Source organism: Oratosquilla oratoria, chromosome 5 (assembly GCF_046742065.1).
Source record: "Oratosquilla oratoria isolate Oo_2021 chromosome 5, ASM4674206v1, whole genome shotgun sequence".
NCBI lineage: Eukaryota > Metazoa > Arthropoda > Malacostraca > Stomatopoda > Squillidae > Oratosquilla > Oratosquilla oratoria.
Window position 1 is genome coordinate 84157662 of NC_134781.1, and position 17500 is coordinate 84175161.

The window sequence follows — 17500 nt, forward strand, 5'->3', positions numbered from 1 at the left end:
GTGATGGATTCTTACAGAAAGTGAATAGTTGGCTCATTACTTTGAAACATTAGATTTATTTTCTTAAATTTAGGAAGAATATAATTTAAGAATGTAAGATACATTTTCACTGAGGGATCTCGCATCTTTTCAATTATATTTTGAATTGAAAGTAACCTTAGTTCTGATTCTTTTTCGATGAAGTAAAGCCTTAGAGGTTGCCGCCACTGCTCCAAGATGCGAGCTACAGCTTCGTGGTATGAGAGACAGCGTGTTTGACAGGGGTGCATGATCTTATGTGGCATGACATTGCAAAAATTATGAAAAATCTTTAACTCGTGCTCCATTTTGGCACTATGAGAAAAGAAGGAATATATATCTCTTAGCAGATCTTCACATTTACGAGGAAGTTGTTTAGCTGCCTCTGATGCTGCAAGGTGGATGGAATGACATATACAGCGAAATACTGTTATGCCAGGCAAACTATCTTTGAGGGGGCTGGTTAAAGAGTTATTTTCTCCCATTATGTTTGATGCACCATCCGCTGCAAATCCAATAAAATTACTCCTTGGGATGTTATGACTATCTTTTCATATAAGTTCTCCCCTGTTGATCCCACAGAACTAATGCTATAAAGGTTGATCAAAGAGAAGAAACACGTGTTTATTTTGTGGCTGGTCAAGTCAAAATACCTTACAAGTACAGCACACGTTTTGGTGCAACTGACATCCGTTGTCTCATCTATTATGATTGAGAATTTGTATATTCTCAGCTTCTTCACGAGATCTTCTGTGATGACGTTGGCCAGTGACTTAATCATGGTCTCGGTACATTTTGTCTTATGCATGTGAATCCCCTGGGCAATTGCAGAGTCAGGAAACATAACTTTCATTAACTCCACCATATGGTCAATGATGGAGAATGGCAGATTGTGCTCTGCAATGAATGCCACCAGGAGAGCCACAGCTACAGCAACGCTGGCACCAACCTGAAAAGGATTTCAACTATGTTATACACGTATTTTGGACTCATTAGATGTATATTCTTTTAGGTAACATTTATCCTTAAACTTGCTCTCTATTCATATTAAATGAATAAGTAGATAGGAAATTATATATAACCCTACAGGAGAAGATGAAGTCTCTTGCTTGGGTAGATCTTCGAATTCTTGCGCATTGCGGATATGCATCTTTGTCTCCTTGTGCCTTGTTATGGCTGTCAAATGAGCCCCAAACTGTCTCTTGCAGAATAAGCAGCTTGCCTTCTCAGGGTCTTCTATTACGGAAGACAACCATGGTTGGAAAGCAGGGTCAGCTATCAAGACATCTCTAAATTTCCTCTTAGAAGCCATATCAATCTAAAAATTACGTAAAAATAATAATTAACTACAATACCCACATAATATAGAGATTACGTCTAAAATGAACACGATTTAATCCAACAAAGGTAGAGTTATTATTGAAAAGAAAACAAAGACTTACCTGGTCAGTGGACGTGGGTGTAATGACAGCCATGGTAGAGAATGGTGACGAAGAAAACAAAACCCCGCCAAAATATGACGTCATGTTTAATACGCCATCTATGTCACTTACGATGAATTCTTATATTCTTGAAATCTTAAAAAAAAAAAAAATACAGACAAAATATGTATCTAAATATTAGATTCCGTTCACTTCGAACTGATGCGCATAGTAAAGAACTCAATTATCTTTACGTTTTCATTATCTATATATATATCAATAGTAATAATGCCTTTAATAGTCTATATTAATACTTCTTATAACTTAATTTTCATTAAATTCATTAGAAAACAGAAGAAGAATAAAATTCTACATTTATTCTACATATTCTACGAATTGTCGACACAGCGATATCAGTAGCTTTTGTTTTCCACAATAGCAGACGAATTCTACAATTCGACAGCACAATCCAGGGTTCTCGTCAGGGTTCTCGTCCTGTTCTAAGCCTAATGTTATCACAACCATTTTCTGATTGTTTAGTCATAGAAAACATAGTTTTGGACGGGGGACTAAAGAAGAAAATGTTCCTTAGACCAACTATTTAGGAAATGTAAAAAAACAAGTTAATCCACTATAATATGGTATATTATACAAAAAAGTAACAATATTTACAGTATTTACAATCAATTTACACACTTTGATTTTTTATGAATTTAACCAATTGTAAACTTGGCTTAAAGTTTACACATCCTCCGGCAACTTTTATCATTTCTGACGAGATTATGATAGATGTTAGAGTAGATGTTGACAATTTGTTTCTAATTTTTTATTTTAATAAATTTACCTTAGAAAACAATCTTTCCACATCAACATTGGAGGTAGGAAGGGAAAGCACTTCTAGAGCATATTTAGAAAATATTTCGAACATTGGCTGGTTGAAATCAAGGTCTAAGTAAATTCTTAGATCTTGGTTGAAATCATCCCGTAATGTGCTTAGAGCAGTGAAGAATTTTTCTGGATTGGAAATAATTTTTATTTCCTCGGGAATTTCTGCATTTTCCACTGCTCTCCATTCATCATCCAGATGTTGAGGATTGACAGTAATTCTTGAGAACGCATTGACAAGATCTCGTAGTGTTGGCATAGAAATTCGAGAGCGTTCATCCAAAAAAAATTTTGGTACAAAAATTCTCAACATTTCAAATTCATTATTTCCTAGAGGAAATCTTTTCTTGATTTCTTTGCACGCTATGATAATGAATTGCCTGCAGCGTCTAAATACATCGCCCGTTAATTCCTTCCTGTGTCTATATTCCTCTGATTGCAAAAGTGAGTGCATGTCCGATCCCAAATACATTTGGTTTACAGGAAGATAGAGTGCCTCATTATCCAAATCAAGAGATGCTATATCATTTACCATATTTATTTCATCTCTCTTAAATAAGCATCTCAGCAAAACGGTATATAGATCATGGCATTTCTTGTGAAGGACCTGAATTGTTGGTTCTTGCTGTTGAAAGAGGAGGTTAAGATGATTGAATTTAGGCAATATGAAGTTCAGGAATGTGTAATATAGTTTCATAGATGGATCGTTCATAGTGTCCAAGATAGATATTGTAGAATGTAGGCGGTCTTCTGCACTACAATTTATAAAATATAGCTTGAGAGGCTCCCACTGTTCAAGCAATCTTTCTACCGCTGCGTGATATGACAACCACCTTGTTTGACAGACATGCAACATTTTGTGCGGTTTTACGTCGCAAAATTCTTGAAATTCTTTAAATAAATGCATTCTCTTTGCACTATGCGAAAAATGGCTGTAGATGTTTCTAATGAGATCTTCACATCTACGTGGAAGAAATTTGGAAGCCTGAGATGAACACAAATGCACCGAGTGGCAAACGCATTTCAAGATGGTAATCCCAGGCATTTCATTATTGAGGCGACTTGTGAGTGAATTATATTTTCCTGTAATGTTGCTCGCCCCATCGGAAGCAAATCCTATAACATTTTCTTTTGGAATATTATGAGTTTCAAGGCATTGAGTTATAATTTTATGGAGTCTTTCACCAGTGGCACCTGTTGTGCTTTTGTCTGCAAATATGTTAGCTAATTGTAAGAGCCTGCTTTGTATTTGCTTTGTCTCTGGATCGTAAAACCGTACTACAATTCCACAACTTTTTGTAGTGTCAATATCTGTGGTTTCATCGACTATGATGGAAAATTTATTTTCTCTCAATTTCTGGTGCAGTTTGTTACTTTCATAGTTTGCCATTTTCTCAACAACAGTTTTCACCTTTGTTCTTTTTAAGTAACATTTCTGTAGGGTAGAACACTCAGGAAAAATATTCTTTAATAAGTCAATAAGATGGTCAGAAGTATTAAAGGCAATATTATGTTCTACAAAAAAAGATGTCAATTTGATCTCTGCAGCAGTCACAGCATCCTCTTCATTCAGATCCTCTTCTGATGGTGTTGATCTTTGCAGAACCTCAACTTGAAGGGTGTGGTGTCTTGAGGAAGAGTGTCTTTTCAAGCAGTTGGTATTTGCAGCAACAGAAGTCTTGCAAATTTTGCAGCGAGCCTTGTAAGGGTCGTCCTCTACACGCTCGATCCAATCCTTGTAAGCCTCCTGCTCCAACCAGGAATCAACGAATTTTCGCTTCGAGGCCATGTCAAGAGAGTGATCTGTGAAGAAATTTGAGAAATGGTTAAGCAACATTTAAATTCAGACGAACTAATGTTAATGCAGCTATTTTCACTTTATAATTGTATACTAATCTAATTCATACTTACTTGCACTATATCTTCGAAGGAATTAACGGGGTTAGTTAATAAAGGTTTATTGTATAAATATGTACAGATATACATACATTGACATACAATGCGGGCAACAGCCCGCCAGTGGGTGGAAGGTGAGGGCTTAGGGAGGTCAGCGAGGGGGCGCCGCCGCCCTGAGCACCCCAAGCATTACGTCCATGGGCGTGTGGCGGACAAGGAGGGCAGCTCTCGTTGCCCGACTGCTGAGGAGGCTGCCTTCTGCAGGGTGGGCGGGGGTCTGCGGCGCTGGTCGGAGGGTCTCCGTGGCCGGGCAGGACAGTAGGTAGTGTAGCAGTGGGTGGCGGCTATGCCTACCGCAGTGATCGCACTGTTGCCCTTGGAAGCCGTCATACAGCTCCTCCCTGGTGCAGTAGCCCAGCCTAACTCTTTGCAACAGTACGCCGTCCGCCCTGGGCTGTTGATGGAAGGCGCTCAACGTCTGATAGTCGGTGGTGGCGGCGTACCAAGCAGCTAGTCTTTTTGCTCCTTCTAACTGCCGGTGAGTCTGGTGGGCGCGGTGGGCTGCGGCACGCCTGGCTCGTGCCTTCACGTACGACAGACTAGGTGGCACGTGCCTGGTCACGTGGGGAGCGCCAGCGGCTCTTTTTGCAGAAACGTCGGCGGACTCATTGCCTCGCACGCCCACGTGGCTGGGCATCCAGTGCAGCCTTACCCGACGTCCCTGTGCCTTTTGATTTTGGCTACCACCCTTGTTAGGGGGAAAAACCTTGGTATATATATGTTTGTATGTTATGGAACACAGTATGGCTGTGATAAACCTCTAAATTCATGTAGTTATACAGTGATAAAAATGTGTGTGTATATATATATATATATATATATGTATATATTAACGAATGCCTTTTCATACCTCGGCTCATATACCAGAGAACTACGTCAACAGATTTACAGTATACTCTCACTGATAGAATTAAGTAATTCACTAAAATTACTCATGATCCTTACCTCTAAACTCGTTCATCCAGACCGAGTGCCCGGCAGCCCGGGTCATTTGGCTTTAGGCATTGTGACACACTAGAGCAGTTATACCGAGGGCACGAGAGACATTTAGTGACTTCAGTCTACTGACGAGTGACGATTTGCTCATCTGTTGGGCAGTGGCATCTCGTAGCTAAATTTATTGGGGATGCTGCCTCTCTTATTTTTTTCAGCCATTGCTTTAATATTGTGTAAGACTAAATCATATCAAAAGAATATTTATGAATAAACCTGATAACCTCCCCTCACCCCCCCAAAAAGATACTAATAACCTATTAGGTGATTAGTAAGTAAAACACACGTTGAATCAGAGGGAATGGTACTAGACTGCCAGGCAGTAGTAGGTACAGAATGCAATATGCTATGATAACAAGGAAAACAAATGGATGTTGGATGGGTGAAGGGTGGGTACATGCTTTGCCTGACCATTCCCATTATAAAAGGATAAAAGCCTTTTTGTATATGTATGCATGTATTATTATCCAAACCACATTAGGGTGACATTGCTTGGTGCAGCTTCACACTAGGTTAGGTTTAGGGAGACTATTTTCAGGATAACTTTTCTAGGCCCCCTCTATGACAGCATTTCCCAACCTTTCCCGACCATGTCTAAGCAGCCCAGCACCCCTATTTTGTTATCAGAAGGATAAAAGAAAGTGAAGTGTACTGCTTGATGATTTATTTTCTTGATTCCTTAGAACTGAAACATATTGATATTTTTTGTAGAAGAAATAAGAACACCCTAAAAAAATGAGATACATACATACATACATATACCAAGGCTTCTTCCCCCTTACAAGGGAGGTAGCCAAAAAGGACAAGGCACAAAATCACTCCCACCCATTCCACCCCCGAAAACACTCTACACCCCTTCACCCTCCCTCCCATCTTAGCACCTCCTAGATGACGGGTCATCCCTGCACCCTGTCCACTGCCCTGGGTCAGAAGCAATGTCGCAGGACACAGGACATCCACAGCAAGGCCGCTTCATTAAATCGGCGACCCCCCCTCTCCGTCCCCCCATATAAAGGAGAGGACGGGGATGCATGGAATAAGTCAAATATGCACAACTAAGTAATCAATGATACATGTATCAATGTGATTTTTGTGTGCATCACTTCCCAGCACCCCCTATAATTGATTTCGGCACCCCCAGGTTGGGAAACGCTGCTCTATGGGGTGAGCAGAATAGATCCTAAATAGGGCTGCTCACTTCTGTAGGCTGATGCCAAGCTGTGCTGCATTTCTGGTGACCACTGGGCCTAGACCACCACCTGTGTGGGTTATGACCGGGAGCTTCCTTCCAGAGATCACCATCTCCTGCCCCCACTCTCATGCACCATTACATAAGAACATAACATAAGAATGAAGGAGACTGCAAGAGACCATAAGGCCTACACTAGGCAGCTCTTATTTATTTATTTATTTTTTTCCTAAGAAAACATATATTTACATAACCATTACAGTTCTATCAAAATACATACACATACCAACAGTTTGCCAGAGAATTTTGGTTGTTGGAAGGAAGACTGAAGTTATTGTTAGGTAGTGGCGAGGAAGATTGATAGTGACATAATATATTGTCAATCTTAGTCACTGCCTCATTCTTGGTAACCCCTACATGACAGAAGAACCCTGGAAACACTATACAATACGAGGTTAGAAGGGCAGTGATTGTTCTTCTTCTTCCAGCTATTCTCATCCTGAGGATCACCTTGTGATTCTGTTTTCCTGTTCTTAGTAGGGAGATGGGGTGAACAAGGTTGTAGGATATTGAAATGAGATTCATGACAGCTATAGGACACCTGGGAAATTTAAACTTCTTTCCCTACTGAAATGGTTGAACTCATCTTGATTAACCCTTTCTATATTGAGTGCCATCTATTTTTCATTCCAGTTGTCACCAGGTTATTCTTGCAGTTGTATATTACCCTTCTATAGTGAAGGATAGGGTGATGTTGAAGAAATGACACTCTTTCATGGTTCAGAAATTATGTCATACACTTGGGGGAATCAATAAAAGTCAACTTTCATTAAATCTGTATATTAAAATCATTCTCCTTTAACTTAGTATTATGGGCAAAGCAAAGTGGCAAAATGTGCATTAATATAGACACCATTGTGAAGGTATGAGCTGCTTCCTACTAACTTCCTCTGCAACTTGTATAAATCAATGAAAATAAAATGTAATTGGGTATCAGGTATGAATGAAAAAGAGGATGACAAGCATTCTTTCTTGTGTCTGCAATGAAAAATTTTTGCTTGACCTCCAGTTTTGTTGATAGTAGAAAAAGAATTAGACCGAGTTGTGTTAGGAAGTGTTGTATCAAGCTACTATAGATTGTGCACTAAATTGAAGACAGGACAAAGACAATAGCAATGCACTGAATCATATTTCTACAAACACAGTAAAGTAACTTGTTGTAACAACATTCAATTTTTTTTTAATAAATATGTACACACAATTTTTCATTGTGAAACTATCATAATCTTTTAGTCAACAGCAGATTTTTACTTACTTTAATTAAAATCACATATACTTTGCTGTCACATAATTACTGTACAATATAATCCTCATGTACACCCAAGAAAAGAAAGAGATATTTATTGCAGAAAAGCCAGTGTACCACACAGAGGTCCTATGTGGAGACGCGTTCTACAGACAGAACTGACACCCAACCACACATGGAATGCTTTCTTCATTTACTCCCTGATCAACGGTATATTCCTTCCACACTCAAGTAAATTTCAGTCATCTTCAGAATCACAAATACTTACCAGTAGAGGATACAAAAATGATAGTGATATTTAATCATATCATGTAAAAAATCCTTGTCACGTATATTTCACCAAAAGCTGGATAGGTATGGGTTGTAAATTGATTGAGATTTCTAAATCAAGTCCCATACCTATCAATTTGCAGAATTTGCAGTTTCGTTCTCCACTCACATTTGCATCCTCTCTACCACATATTCCAGTGTATTACACTGTGGCTGTACATCATTTCACTTCAATCACTTCCAACTATACATCCCCCCACCCCCAAGTTTTGAAATTAATTTCAAGTTACAATATATGATACTTTCTGAAAAACACTTCAAGACAAAAGCATTTATTCAGAAAAGTTCTCTCATAACCATGCACTCCATGGTGTTGGATCATCTTTTTTTTTTTTCTTTTTTTTTACATTTGTGCTCAAGAAGAAATGTTCCTAACTAATATAAACTAACACAATCAGCTAAGATGAAATGAAAAAACAGCATATTGAACCTAGATATACAGTATCACTTCACTCACACATCGAGCGACTCTTAGTGAGATGATCAAAGTTGGGGACTTGAGGAGACAATGTGTGACAGTAATTCTAGATGAAGGTGCAACAAGTCTGATCAAAATTCCTGCAAAATAGACCTACAATATAAGCAATGATTTCAAAATATGAAGATATGTGATAATGAAACTATGTTGGAAAATAAAACACACAGTGAAATGTAGGATTATATCATATACTATTTTGAGTTCTCTAAAAAAACTTCTGTTCTGAAAGAAGGATTTAGATCACTCAGAACATTGTATTTTACAACCTTACACAGCACTGCTAGTTTCGCTTTCTGTTCACCATCATTGTGAATGCTTTCAATGCTATAATGATTTAGATTTAGACTTTGATTATAAGCATATTACTGAAAAAATATAATAAATGGTTAAGTTATAGGTCCATGACTGTGTCTTACGAATGAGATTCAATTTGGTAATTGACCACATTTGGACAACTAATAACATCCTATTTGTGAGTGTGATGGAAAAAAATTGACAAGGTTTGTATGTGTATAATGCAAATGTATGTGTTTACATACATTCATATGTATGTTTATGTAATATTCATGTGAATGTTTATGTATTCATGAACGTATATGTTTGAAATACTAGTTTGATGTATCAATACCATCCAACTAATATCTCTACTGGATGCTTACAAACACAGAGATGACTATGAAAAAGACAAGCTCAAACAATCAGCTCAAGGTTGTCAGTATATTCTTCCATGGGTATTATGATGAACAAATCCCTTTAAGCTTTTGTGCATCTCTTTTGATCAAACAATTGTGCAGATGCAGATGAGATGACAAAATGGAATATTTACAATGATGGCAATTTGGTAAAAAATTGAGAATATAATGCTTTAGGGTATTGTTCGTTTCAACCTGCATTTATAAGTTATTGTACTGTACAAAAGGGCTTATCATTTTCTAGAAACATACAAATATAGCCCTTATGTATAGTAATGATACAGCAGATCCAAGAACATAGTATACAGAATTCTAACAATGATAAAACTTACAGCCATGCACTCATTCTATATAAAATCTATGTATCTTTTGGAAATACTGAACTTTCAATTACCGACACATCATCTTGCATTTCTACCCACTGTAAGTAGGAAACAATTAGTCATACTTCTAAGATTATGAATTGAAGTTAGGCACAATTTAAGTGTCTCTAGGTTGAGCAAAATACTATTATGCTGCTCCTATAACAAGAAGTCTTCTTAGCATTGCTACTTCTGATTCCAGAAAAATCTAGATCTAAGCAAGTTGTTGTTCACGAGACACTACGAAGGCTATGAGGTAGACTGCTAGATAAAGGTCTTGTGGCTGCAGGTAGAATGGGAGAGGAAGTGTCTATTTCTCCAAAGGATACTAAAAATATATCTAGAGAAAAAACTGTTTGGATTAAATAGACTTGGTTAGAATTAGCAGAGTTATTGGCTCTGGTTAGTTTGATTTTGTTAGGAGCAAAACAGAAGATTAAAAGTGGAGAAATAGCAACATCCAAGACAAAATTAAAGGCTTACAATTTCTCATATAATATGACTAATTATATGCCAGCCTTACTGTAATTTGTCTTCAAGTTCTTGATATAGGATCAGCTTACAAATTTCTACTGCATATGGAAAAAATTATGTGACCACAAGTCAAAGTTTACTCACAGATTTGCATCTCTCTGCAAAGCTAAACAATTTTTGTTGATGATGTCAGGTTTCATGAAGCCATTATGCAATACTGAAAGAGATGTGTTTAATGTACTATCACAGATCAAGCCTCAGAACACCCTAGGACAGAGAGGAGAGTTGTACTGTCTCACACTAAATCCATAATTGTGCTTTGATTATCATTATATCTATTTATTGGTAGAATTATGTCAAGAGTTATGCTAACACACAGCAAAGTTGACATAAAATCACATAAGTCTTTTGTGGGTTGAGCGTGATAAAGATAAAAGTAATCATATTGGATGGATAGTAGATTGGTAAATATAGCTAAACCTAATGGAGAGGAAATACTGAGGAGAGCTCATCTTCCATGAAGAAATTTGTCGTTGTTCTCTTTCACCTCTCTGTCCTTGACATCATCCTGATTTTTTTTTTTTTTTCATTTTTTCTCTTTTCACTCTGTACACTTTCCACACTGATAACAACATACTATCCCTAATATGTCCCTCATTTTCATGTACAGTACAGTATTTGATTCTCTAAGTATATATATTTATATATATATATATTTATTCATAATGTCTGGGATACTTTTTCTGTTTACCCTTCCTAGCCTTTATAGTTCCTTTCTATTAAATAAAGAACACCATATCATTGTCACCTATTATTTCCCTACCTCAAGCATCATTTACACAACTCCACTTTTTCTATTTCTATTGCATCATTTTCTTAAACAGAAATATATTCATATCTATATATATATATATATTTATCACTCCCTACATATTGAGGATTCACTAGACTTTTTTCTTGCGCATTTCTCTTGCAACTTGAATGACAGCTGTAGGGTAATTATGTGGCTCTTGGGCCATTCTCACAGCACCCACAGAGAACACCGATCGTTCTGTAATAAATAAGAATGAATTATTTTACTGAAAGAAATACACACAAGTCGGATGACATATATATAATTTTTCTTAATACAGAATGTTTGTGGTAATTCCCTTTTTCCTTTTGTAAGGGGCTTGGTCAAGTCAATGCAGTACATACACATATATACCAATGGCTTTTTCCCCCTTACAAGGGAGGTAGCCAAAGTCAGAGGCATAAATCCACTCCCACCCATTTCATCACCACATACTCCACTCCCATTCACCATCCCTCCCTCCCTCTCTCTTTTCTTGGCTCCTCCTGGATGATGGATCTTCCCTGCATCTTGCCCACTGCCCTGGGTTAGAAGCAATGCTGCAAGACACGGCACATCCACAGCAAGGCCATTTCATTTAATCAGCAATCCCCCTTCTCCATTCCCTCATGCAGAAAAAGAGAAGACAGGGAGAAATCCCTTTGGGCTGTGTCAAAATATCATTCACACATACTCCTTCACCCCCTATCCCCCACCCACTCCCTTCCATGCATCACAGCATCATCCATATATAACCATTCTCCATTCACCCCTATATTCTGTCTTCTCCCTTCCCTCCTCAACAGACATTCCCCTCTTTCCCAATGCCCCCTTTTACCCCATCGATCCCTCTCATCCTTGGTCAGCCCCTCATGCTCACTCCTTCCACCTCTACCTTCCACACCTCTTTTACTAATCTTCTTTCCCTCATTCTTTCCATGTGTCCAAACCATTCCAATACTCTTTCATCAACCTTAACTCCTAACTCCCTTTCCACCCCTGTTCATCTCCTCACTTCCTCATTTCTCACTCTATCCAGCCTAGTAACCCCTACCATACTTCTCAGGCATTTCATCTCAAACACATTTAAACTCTTCCTCTCTTATGTTCCATTTTTCTGCCACGTACAGTGCTGTTGGCACAATCACCCCTGCATACAATCTCCTCTTAGCATTCATTCCCAAATGTCTATTTCTCATTATACTTTTTAATTCCCCAAGGCATTTACTTGCTTCTCCCAATCTATAATCTACCTCCACTTCCACTCCTCCCTTTCCCACCACATTCACCCCAAGTATCTAAAAATATCAACTTACTCCAGTCTCCCTTAATACTTACTTTCAATTGTTGCCATCCTCTCCCCTTGTACATCTCATCACCTTACTTTAGCCCACATTTGTCTTCAACTTCCTTCTTTTGCACATCTTCCCAAACTCCATCACTAACTTCCTTAATCCCTCCTCTGATCCTGCTACAAGTGCAGTGTCATCAGCAAACAATAACTGGCTAATCTCCCATTTTCTCCATTTTCTTTAACCATCTCTAATCCCTGTCCCATTACCCTTGCATTTACACTCTCACACCACTCCATCCATGAAATTTACCATTCAATTTGATTATTAATTCTTTCTTTGATTTATGGCTGTATGGAGTGAGCAGTGTCACTGATGATTTCTGAATGTATATTGCTATTCTATTTTGTCTCAGCTACTGTTCTAGTTTGTCTAAGTATGTTTGGTCTATCCTTAATAGCTGTTTTGTAGTTGCTGTGCTGAGCTATTATTGTTAGGTTATCTTGATAGGTGACAGCTTTGATATAATGTTTTGGATTTAGAGGGGGGGCTATTTGTAAAAAGGTTAAATAGCGCAGGTGATGGTACTGCTCCTTGGGGGACTCAATTGTACAATCTTTTAGTCCTTGGAAATTGGTTGTTCTGGGATAATCTACACTCTCTGCCCACTAAGAAGTTTGTTAACATTTCTTGTCACTGCTGTGAATGTAAGTCTATTATCTTATTTATTTATTTATTGATATATCTATTCATTTTATTATTACTATTATTTAAAGGATATGTCTAGAGCCTTCCCCTTTATAAGGAAGGAAGCCAGCCTTGGCATACACCAACTTGCCCACCTATTTCACTCCCACCGATTCCACTGCCATACCAGCACCCCTTGTTTTCCCCATATCTTAGCTCCTCATGGATGAAATGTCATCCCTGCCTCTTGCCCACTACCTGGGTCAGAAGTAATGCAGCAAGACACAGTACATCCAAAGTAAAAAAAAATAGAGAAGATTGGAAGAAATCCCTTTGGGCTGAGTCAACATATGATCCATACGCAACCATTCTCCACTCATATATATCCCTTCCTGTCTCCCTTCCTTGTTCAACAGACATTCCCCTCTTGCTCAAAGCCCCTTTCACTCCATCCATCCATTTCATTTTTGGTCGAACCCTCAAATTCACTCCATTCATTTCTGCTTTCTACACAGTTTTTGCTAATTTTTTCTCACTCATTCTTTCCATGTGCCCAAACCATCCCAATAATCTTTCATCATTCTTATGTTCCAACTCAATATTAGAATTATTTGATGCTGTAACTGAGAACGTCATTACAAAATAAATTCTACATCCAGGGATTCATATATCATGTTGAATTACTTGGCAATATCTACACATAAAGAATCATTGTTAAAGCTTCAGCACAATACAATATTAGGATGATTTGATGTGGTGATTGAGAATGTCATTACAAAATAAATTCTATATCCAGTGCTTCATATATCATATTGAATTACTTGACAATATTTGCACATAGAGAATAATACATGTTAAAGATTCAGCACAATAGTGTCAGCAAAAGACATCTGATATAGTATAAATAAATAAATTCTTTTCAATACTTACCAGGGTCTAAATCAAAGATCTGTGGTGGTAAATCTGAAAAGTACTTGTGTCTGAGACCGTTGTCTGCTGATATCCTTTTGGAAGGTTGAATCTGTAATAAACAGCTCATGGTTAGCTGTATGGCTCATTAACTTTACAGAAAAAGTAGAAACATCCTCCTTTCTCAATCTATCTTTCTGTTTAGTAGTAATTACTTTCTACTCGGAAAAAAAAAAGAATATCATGATATATTATTTGGCAGCTGCTTGAAACTGCATTTTGCTATCCACTATATAAACTTTGAATTTTGTCATTCCTGTTTCTTGATGTAGACTACCCTCAATTAAGAATAAACACAAGTGAAAATAAGTATAATCATAACCATAAACATGCAGGTCTACAACCACAGCTTTAACAGCAGTCGGTCAGCCCGAAAGCAATTCTCCCCATCTTCTCCTTTTCTGCATTAGGGGATGGAGGGGGGGTTGGGGGTCACCGATTTAATGAAGTGGCTTTGCTGTGGATGTGCTGTGTCTTGTGGGACTGTTTCTAACCCAGGGCAGTGGACAAGATGCAGGGATGACACGTCATCCAGGAGGTACCAAGATAAGAGGGTGGGAAGAGGGTAGAGGGGAGTGGAGTTTGTAGGGGATGGAATGGGTGGGAGTGGTTTCTATGCCTTTGTTTTTTGGCTATCTCCCTTTTAAGGGGGAAAAAGCCTTTGTTATATGTATGTATATAGCAAAAACAAACCTGCAAAAAGCTTGTGGCAAGAGACTCTGCATGGGGGATGTCATGGATTCTTGGGAAAAGTGCAGCCAGTCTCCTGGGTCTGTAGAGAACGAGGCGGTGGGGTTTATAGTTAGGCAGCTGGGTCACACCTAACCACGTCTCTTCCGTTGGAGTTCCAACCACCTGTAAGAAGAAACACTAAAATTTCCTATCTATCGAGTATTTGAGTACAACTAGTAGATAATCTTTACAGTGGCAAAGACTGACATGGGTAATGTGGGTCACCCATGGTGGCATTTTGGTGGGGGGGTAGCATGAATGCACTCGCTCAAATATTAGGCACAGAAAATTTACAAGAAATATCCCGATCAAGTAGTGAAGATTTTGATAACCTATTAATTTGTCTTGATTAAGCTCTGTTGTACCATGAACACATGAGCCACATGCAATTCATCATCTTGCTGTGTTGCCAAGACAATAAGTTTTGTGCTGACATAAATGTACGGGGGCACCAAGAAGTTTGCCTAGAGTGTCAAATAGGCCAGTTCCACTACTGATACCATGTGTCTTATAACAACTAAACACATGTATGTACCTCAGGTCCCAAATATATATATAAGATTAAATCAATCAATAATGCCAAACTACAGAATATCATTGATATCAACAATTACGAAAATGTTATATACTGTATATATATATATATATATATATATGATATACAGTATATTATACATATATATACATATATATGCACACTGTCAAGTAGATATGTAAAAAGGCGCACAACTAATAAGAATCACAAATCACAATAAATAGGGTTATCAACAAAACAGGAAAATTAGTAAATAAAGATAAGTCTATAAATGTTTGGATAAGAATGATTTCAACAGGTAGAACAAAAACAAATGAAACTAGTCAAAGAAACCAATGAGAAAACAAAGGTCAAAGCAGAAGATAGTTTTACTGGAATGACAGATCAGATATAAAGAAAAGGGTACTGAAGTTGAGAAGTAGGGGAAAGCTTAGAGTATATGAAATAATGAGGTTGAAAGTGGTTTGCACTAATGTAGAAAAATTAATAGTGGTCAGATAAGAAACAAATGAAGAAGCAGTCTATGCCGAGAACATAAGTGAATTAAATGCAAAGTTTGACAACAGAGATGTGACTTCACAAGCATCTATTATGATTAAATATAATAATGCACACTGCACTCTATGTAAAATAATCTTGGTTGCTTCATATATCCTAAATTTCAACATATTGGTTGTCTTATAATGAAAGTTTGTTACTAACAATATCACACCAACACAGTAAGAGTGAAAGCTAGTTATGTTCACATAATTAAATCTAATAGTGACAACAGAACTTCTGGTGGCGACTGTCCCTGTCGCTTCAACTTACTTTGAAGATTTTGTCGAGCTGGTCTTGGACGTCTCGTACGCCGGGGAACGCCGGCATCCCCGTCAGGATTTCGATGAAGATACAGCCGACGCCCCACATATCGAGGGACGTGGTGTAGTCCGTGGACCCGAGGAGAACGTCCGGAGGACGATACCAGAGCGTAACCACCTCGTGGGAATATGTGTGTGAAGGTACCGACTTGGCGCGAGCCAGACCTGCAGAAGATATCCGCGATCAGTTGGAGAGACAAGCGTAGCTACAAGGGCGTGGGTGGGGTGGGGGGTGAAGATGAAGTTCTTCAAAAAAGAGAAAGGCAACTGCCGACAAGTATGTCAGGAAAAATACCATGTGAGGACGAAGTCTTAAATGGTACAACGCTTTGATAATATAATGAAAGCTTCGTCAAGAATGGGCATGTGTTTGATAAAGCTCGAACAAGCAAAGTGTACTAATAAAGATTTCGTCCTCACGTGGTGCTTTTCCTGAAGTTCATCATGACTGAAGGAGTATTGACAGAGGCATGGGATAGTGACAGTGGTGGTGAGTAAGTGTGGTGGTGATGATGATAGCACTGATTTGGTGATAATAATAGTGATAGTGAAGATGGCGGAAATTATGACATAGCTTCTCCATATTGTCTTATCATCCCTTTATAGAGCCACTGTTGATGAACATGTTCATGAAGAACCTGAAGACCTGGCTGTCGTCCAAATCTGGGTAGCTTAAATCCGGGGCAGAGGCGACCCATCAAACTCACCGAAGTCAGCAATCTTGAGTTCGCCGACCTCCGAAATGAGGAGGTTCTGAGGTTTGATGTCCCTGTGGAGGATCCGCCGGCGGTGGCAGTACGCGAGACCCCGGAGGAGCTGGAAGAGGAACAACTTGGCGTTCCGGGGGTGGAGCCCCCCGCCGTGCTGCTCGAGGTACTGCGAGAGGTCGGTGTGCTGCGGAAAGACAAGAACGTGATGAGTCTCCTTAGGATCAGTCGTTACCTCATTCGGGTTCAAGACGAACGACGGTAATCCATACTATATTCGGTCTCATTGTATTTGTGATAATTAAATACACATAAACGGAGTTGTACTGTTGTCCTACCTTTGTATAAAAGATATGGCGTAATATTGCATGTTAGACGTTTCCACAAGAGCTCTCTTTCTCTCTCTCTCTCACACATACTCAAACAGGATCTCCTTTTCTGTACACTACAAAAATAAGTAAATACACACACACACACACAAGCATATAAACAAAAACTGAGGTCCACGAACGTAGCTTCTTTTCTATAAACTACAAAAATGAGATAAATACACACACAGAAAGAGAAATAGATAGATAGATAGATAGAGATCAGACGTTTTTATCCTCTTACGTGTTTCGGCCATGAAAGGAAGTCATTACTGAAGGGTTAAAGAATAAAAACTCGTGAGACCAGATTCAGCAAAAACTCCCGCCCCCCGTCCTCCCCCATGTCATCAGTTGGATGTAGTTTACAACCGTCGACACACGTTCCGAATTTAGAAATATCTTCAGGCCCCAATA

At 38.5% G+C, this 17500-nt stretch overlaps 1 protein-coding gene across 10 annotated transcripts in view; it reads right to left on the reverse strand.

Annotated features, from left to right (window-relative positions):
* Positions 1 to 7286: 7286 nt before the first annotated feature.
* Eip63E (cyclin dependent kinase Eip63E) overlaps positions 7287 to 17500 on the reverse strand; it is a 1395216-nt gene continuing 1385002 nt past the window's right edge. For all 10 annotated transcript variants that reach the window (XM_076185578.1, XM_076185573.1, XM_076185581.1 and 7 more), the window contains 5 exons: positions 16719 to 16905; positions 15962 to 16176; positions 14578 to 14739; positions 13846 to 13936; positions 7287 to 11155 (listed from right to left, as the gene is read on the reverse strand). In XM_076185578.1, coding sequence (XP_076041693.1) covers positions 11049 to 11155; positions 13846 to 13936; positions 14578 to 14739; positions 15962 to 16176; positions 16719 to 16905 — 762 coding nt within the window. In that variant the 3' untranslated portion in view covers positions 7287 to 11048. The remainder of the gene's footprint in view (positions 11156 to 13845; positions 13937 to 14577; positions 14740 to 15961; positions 16177 to 16718; positions 16906 to 17500) is intronic.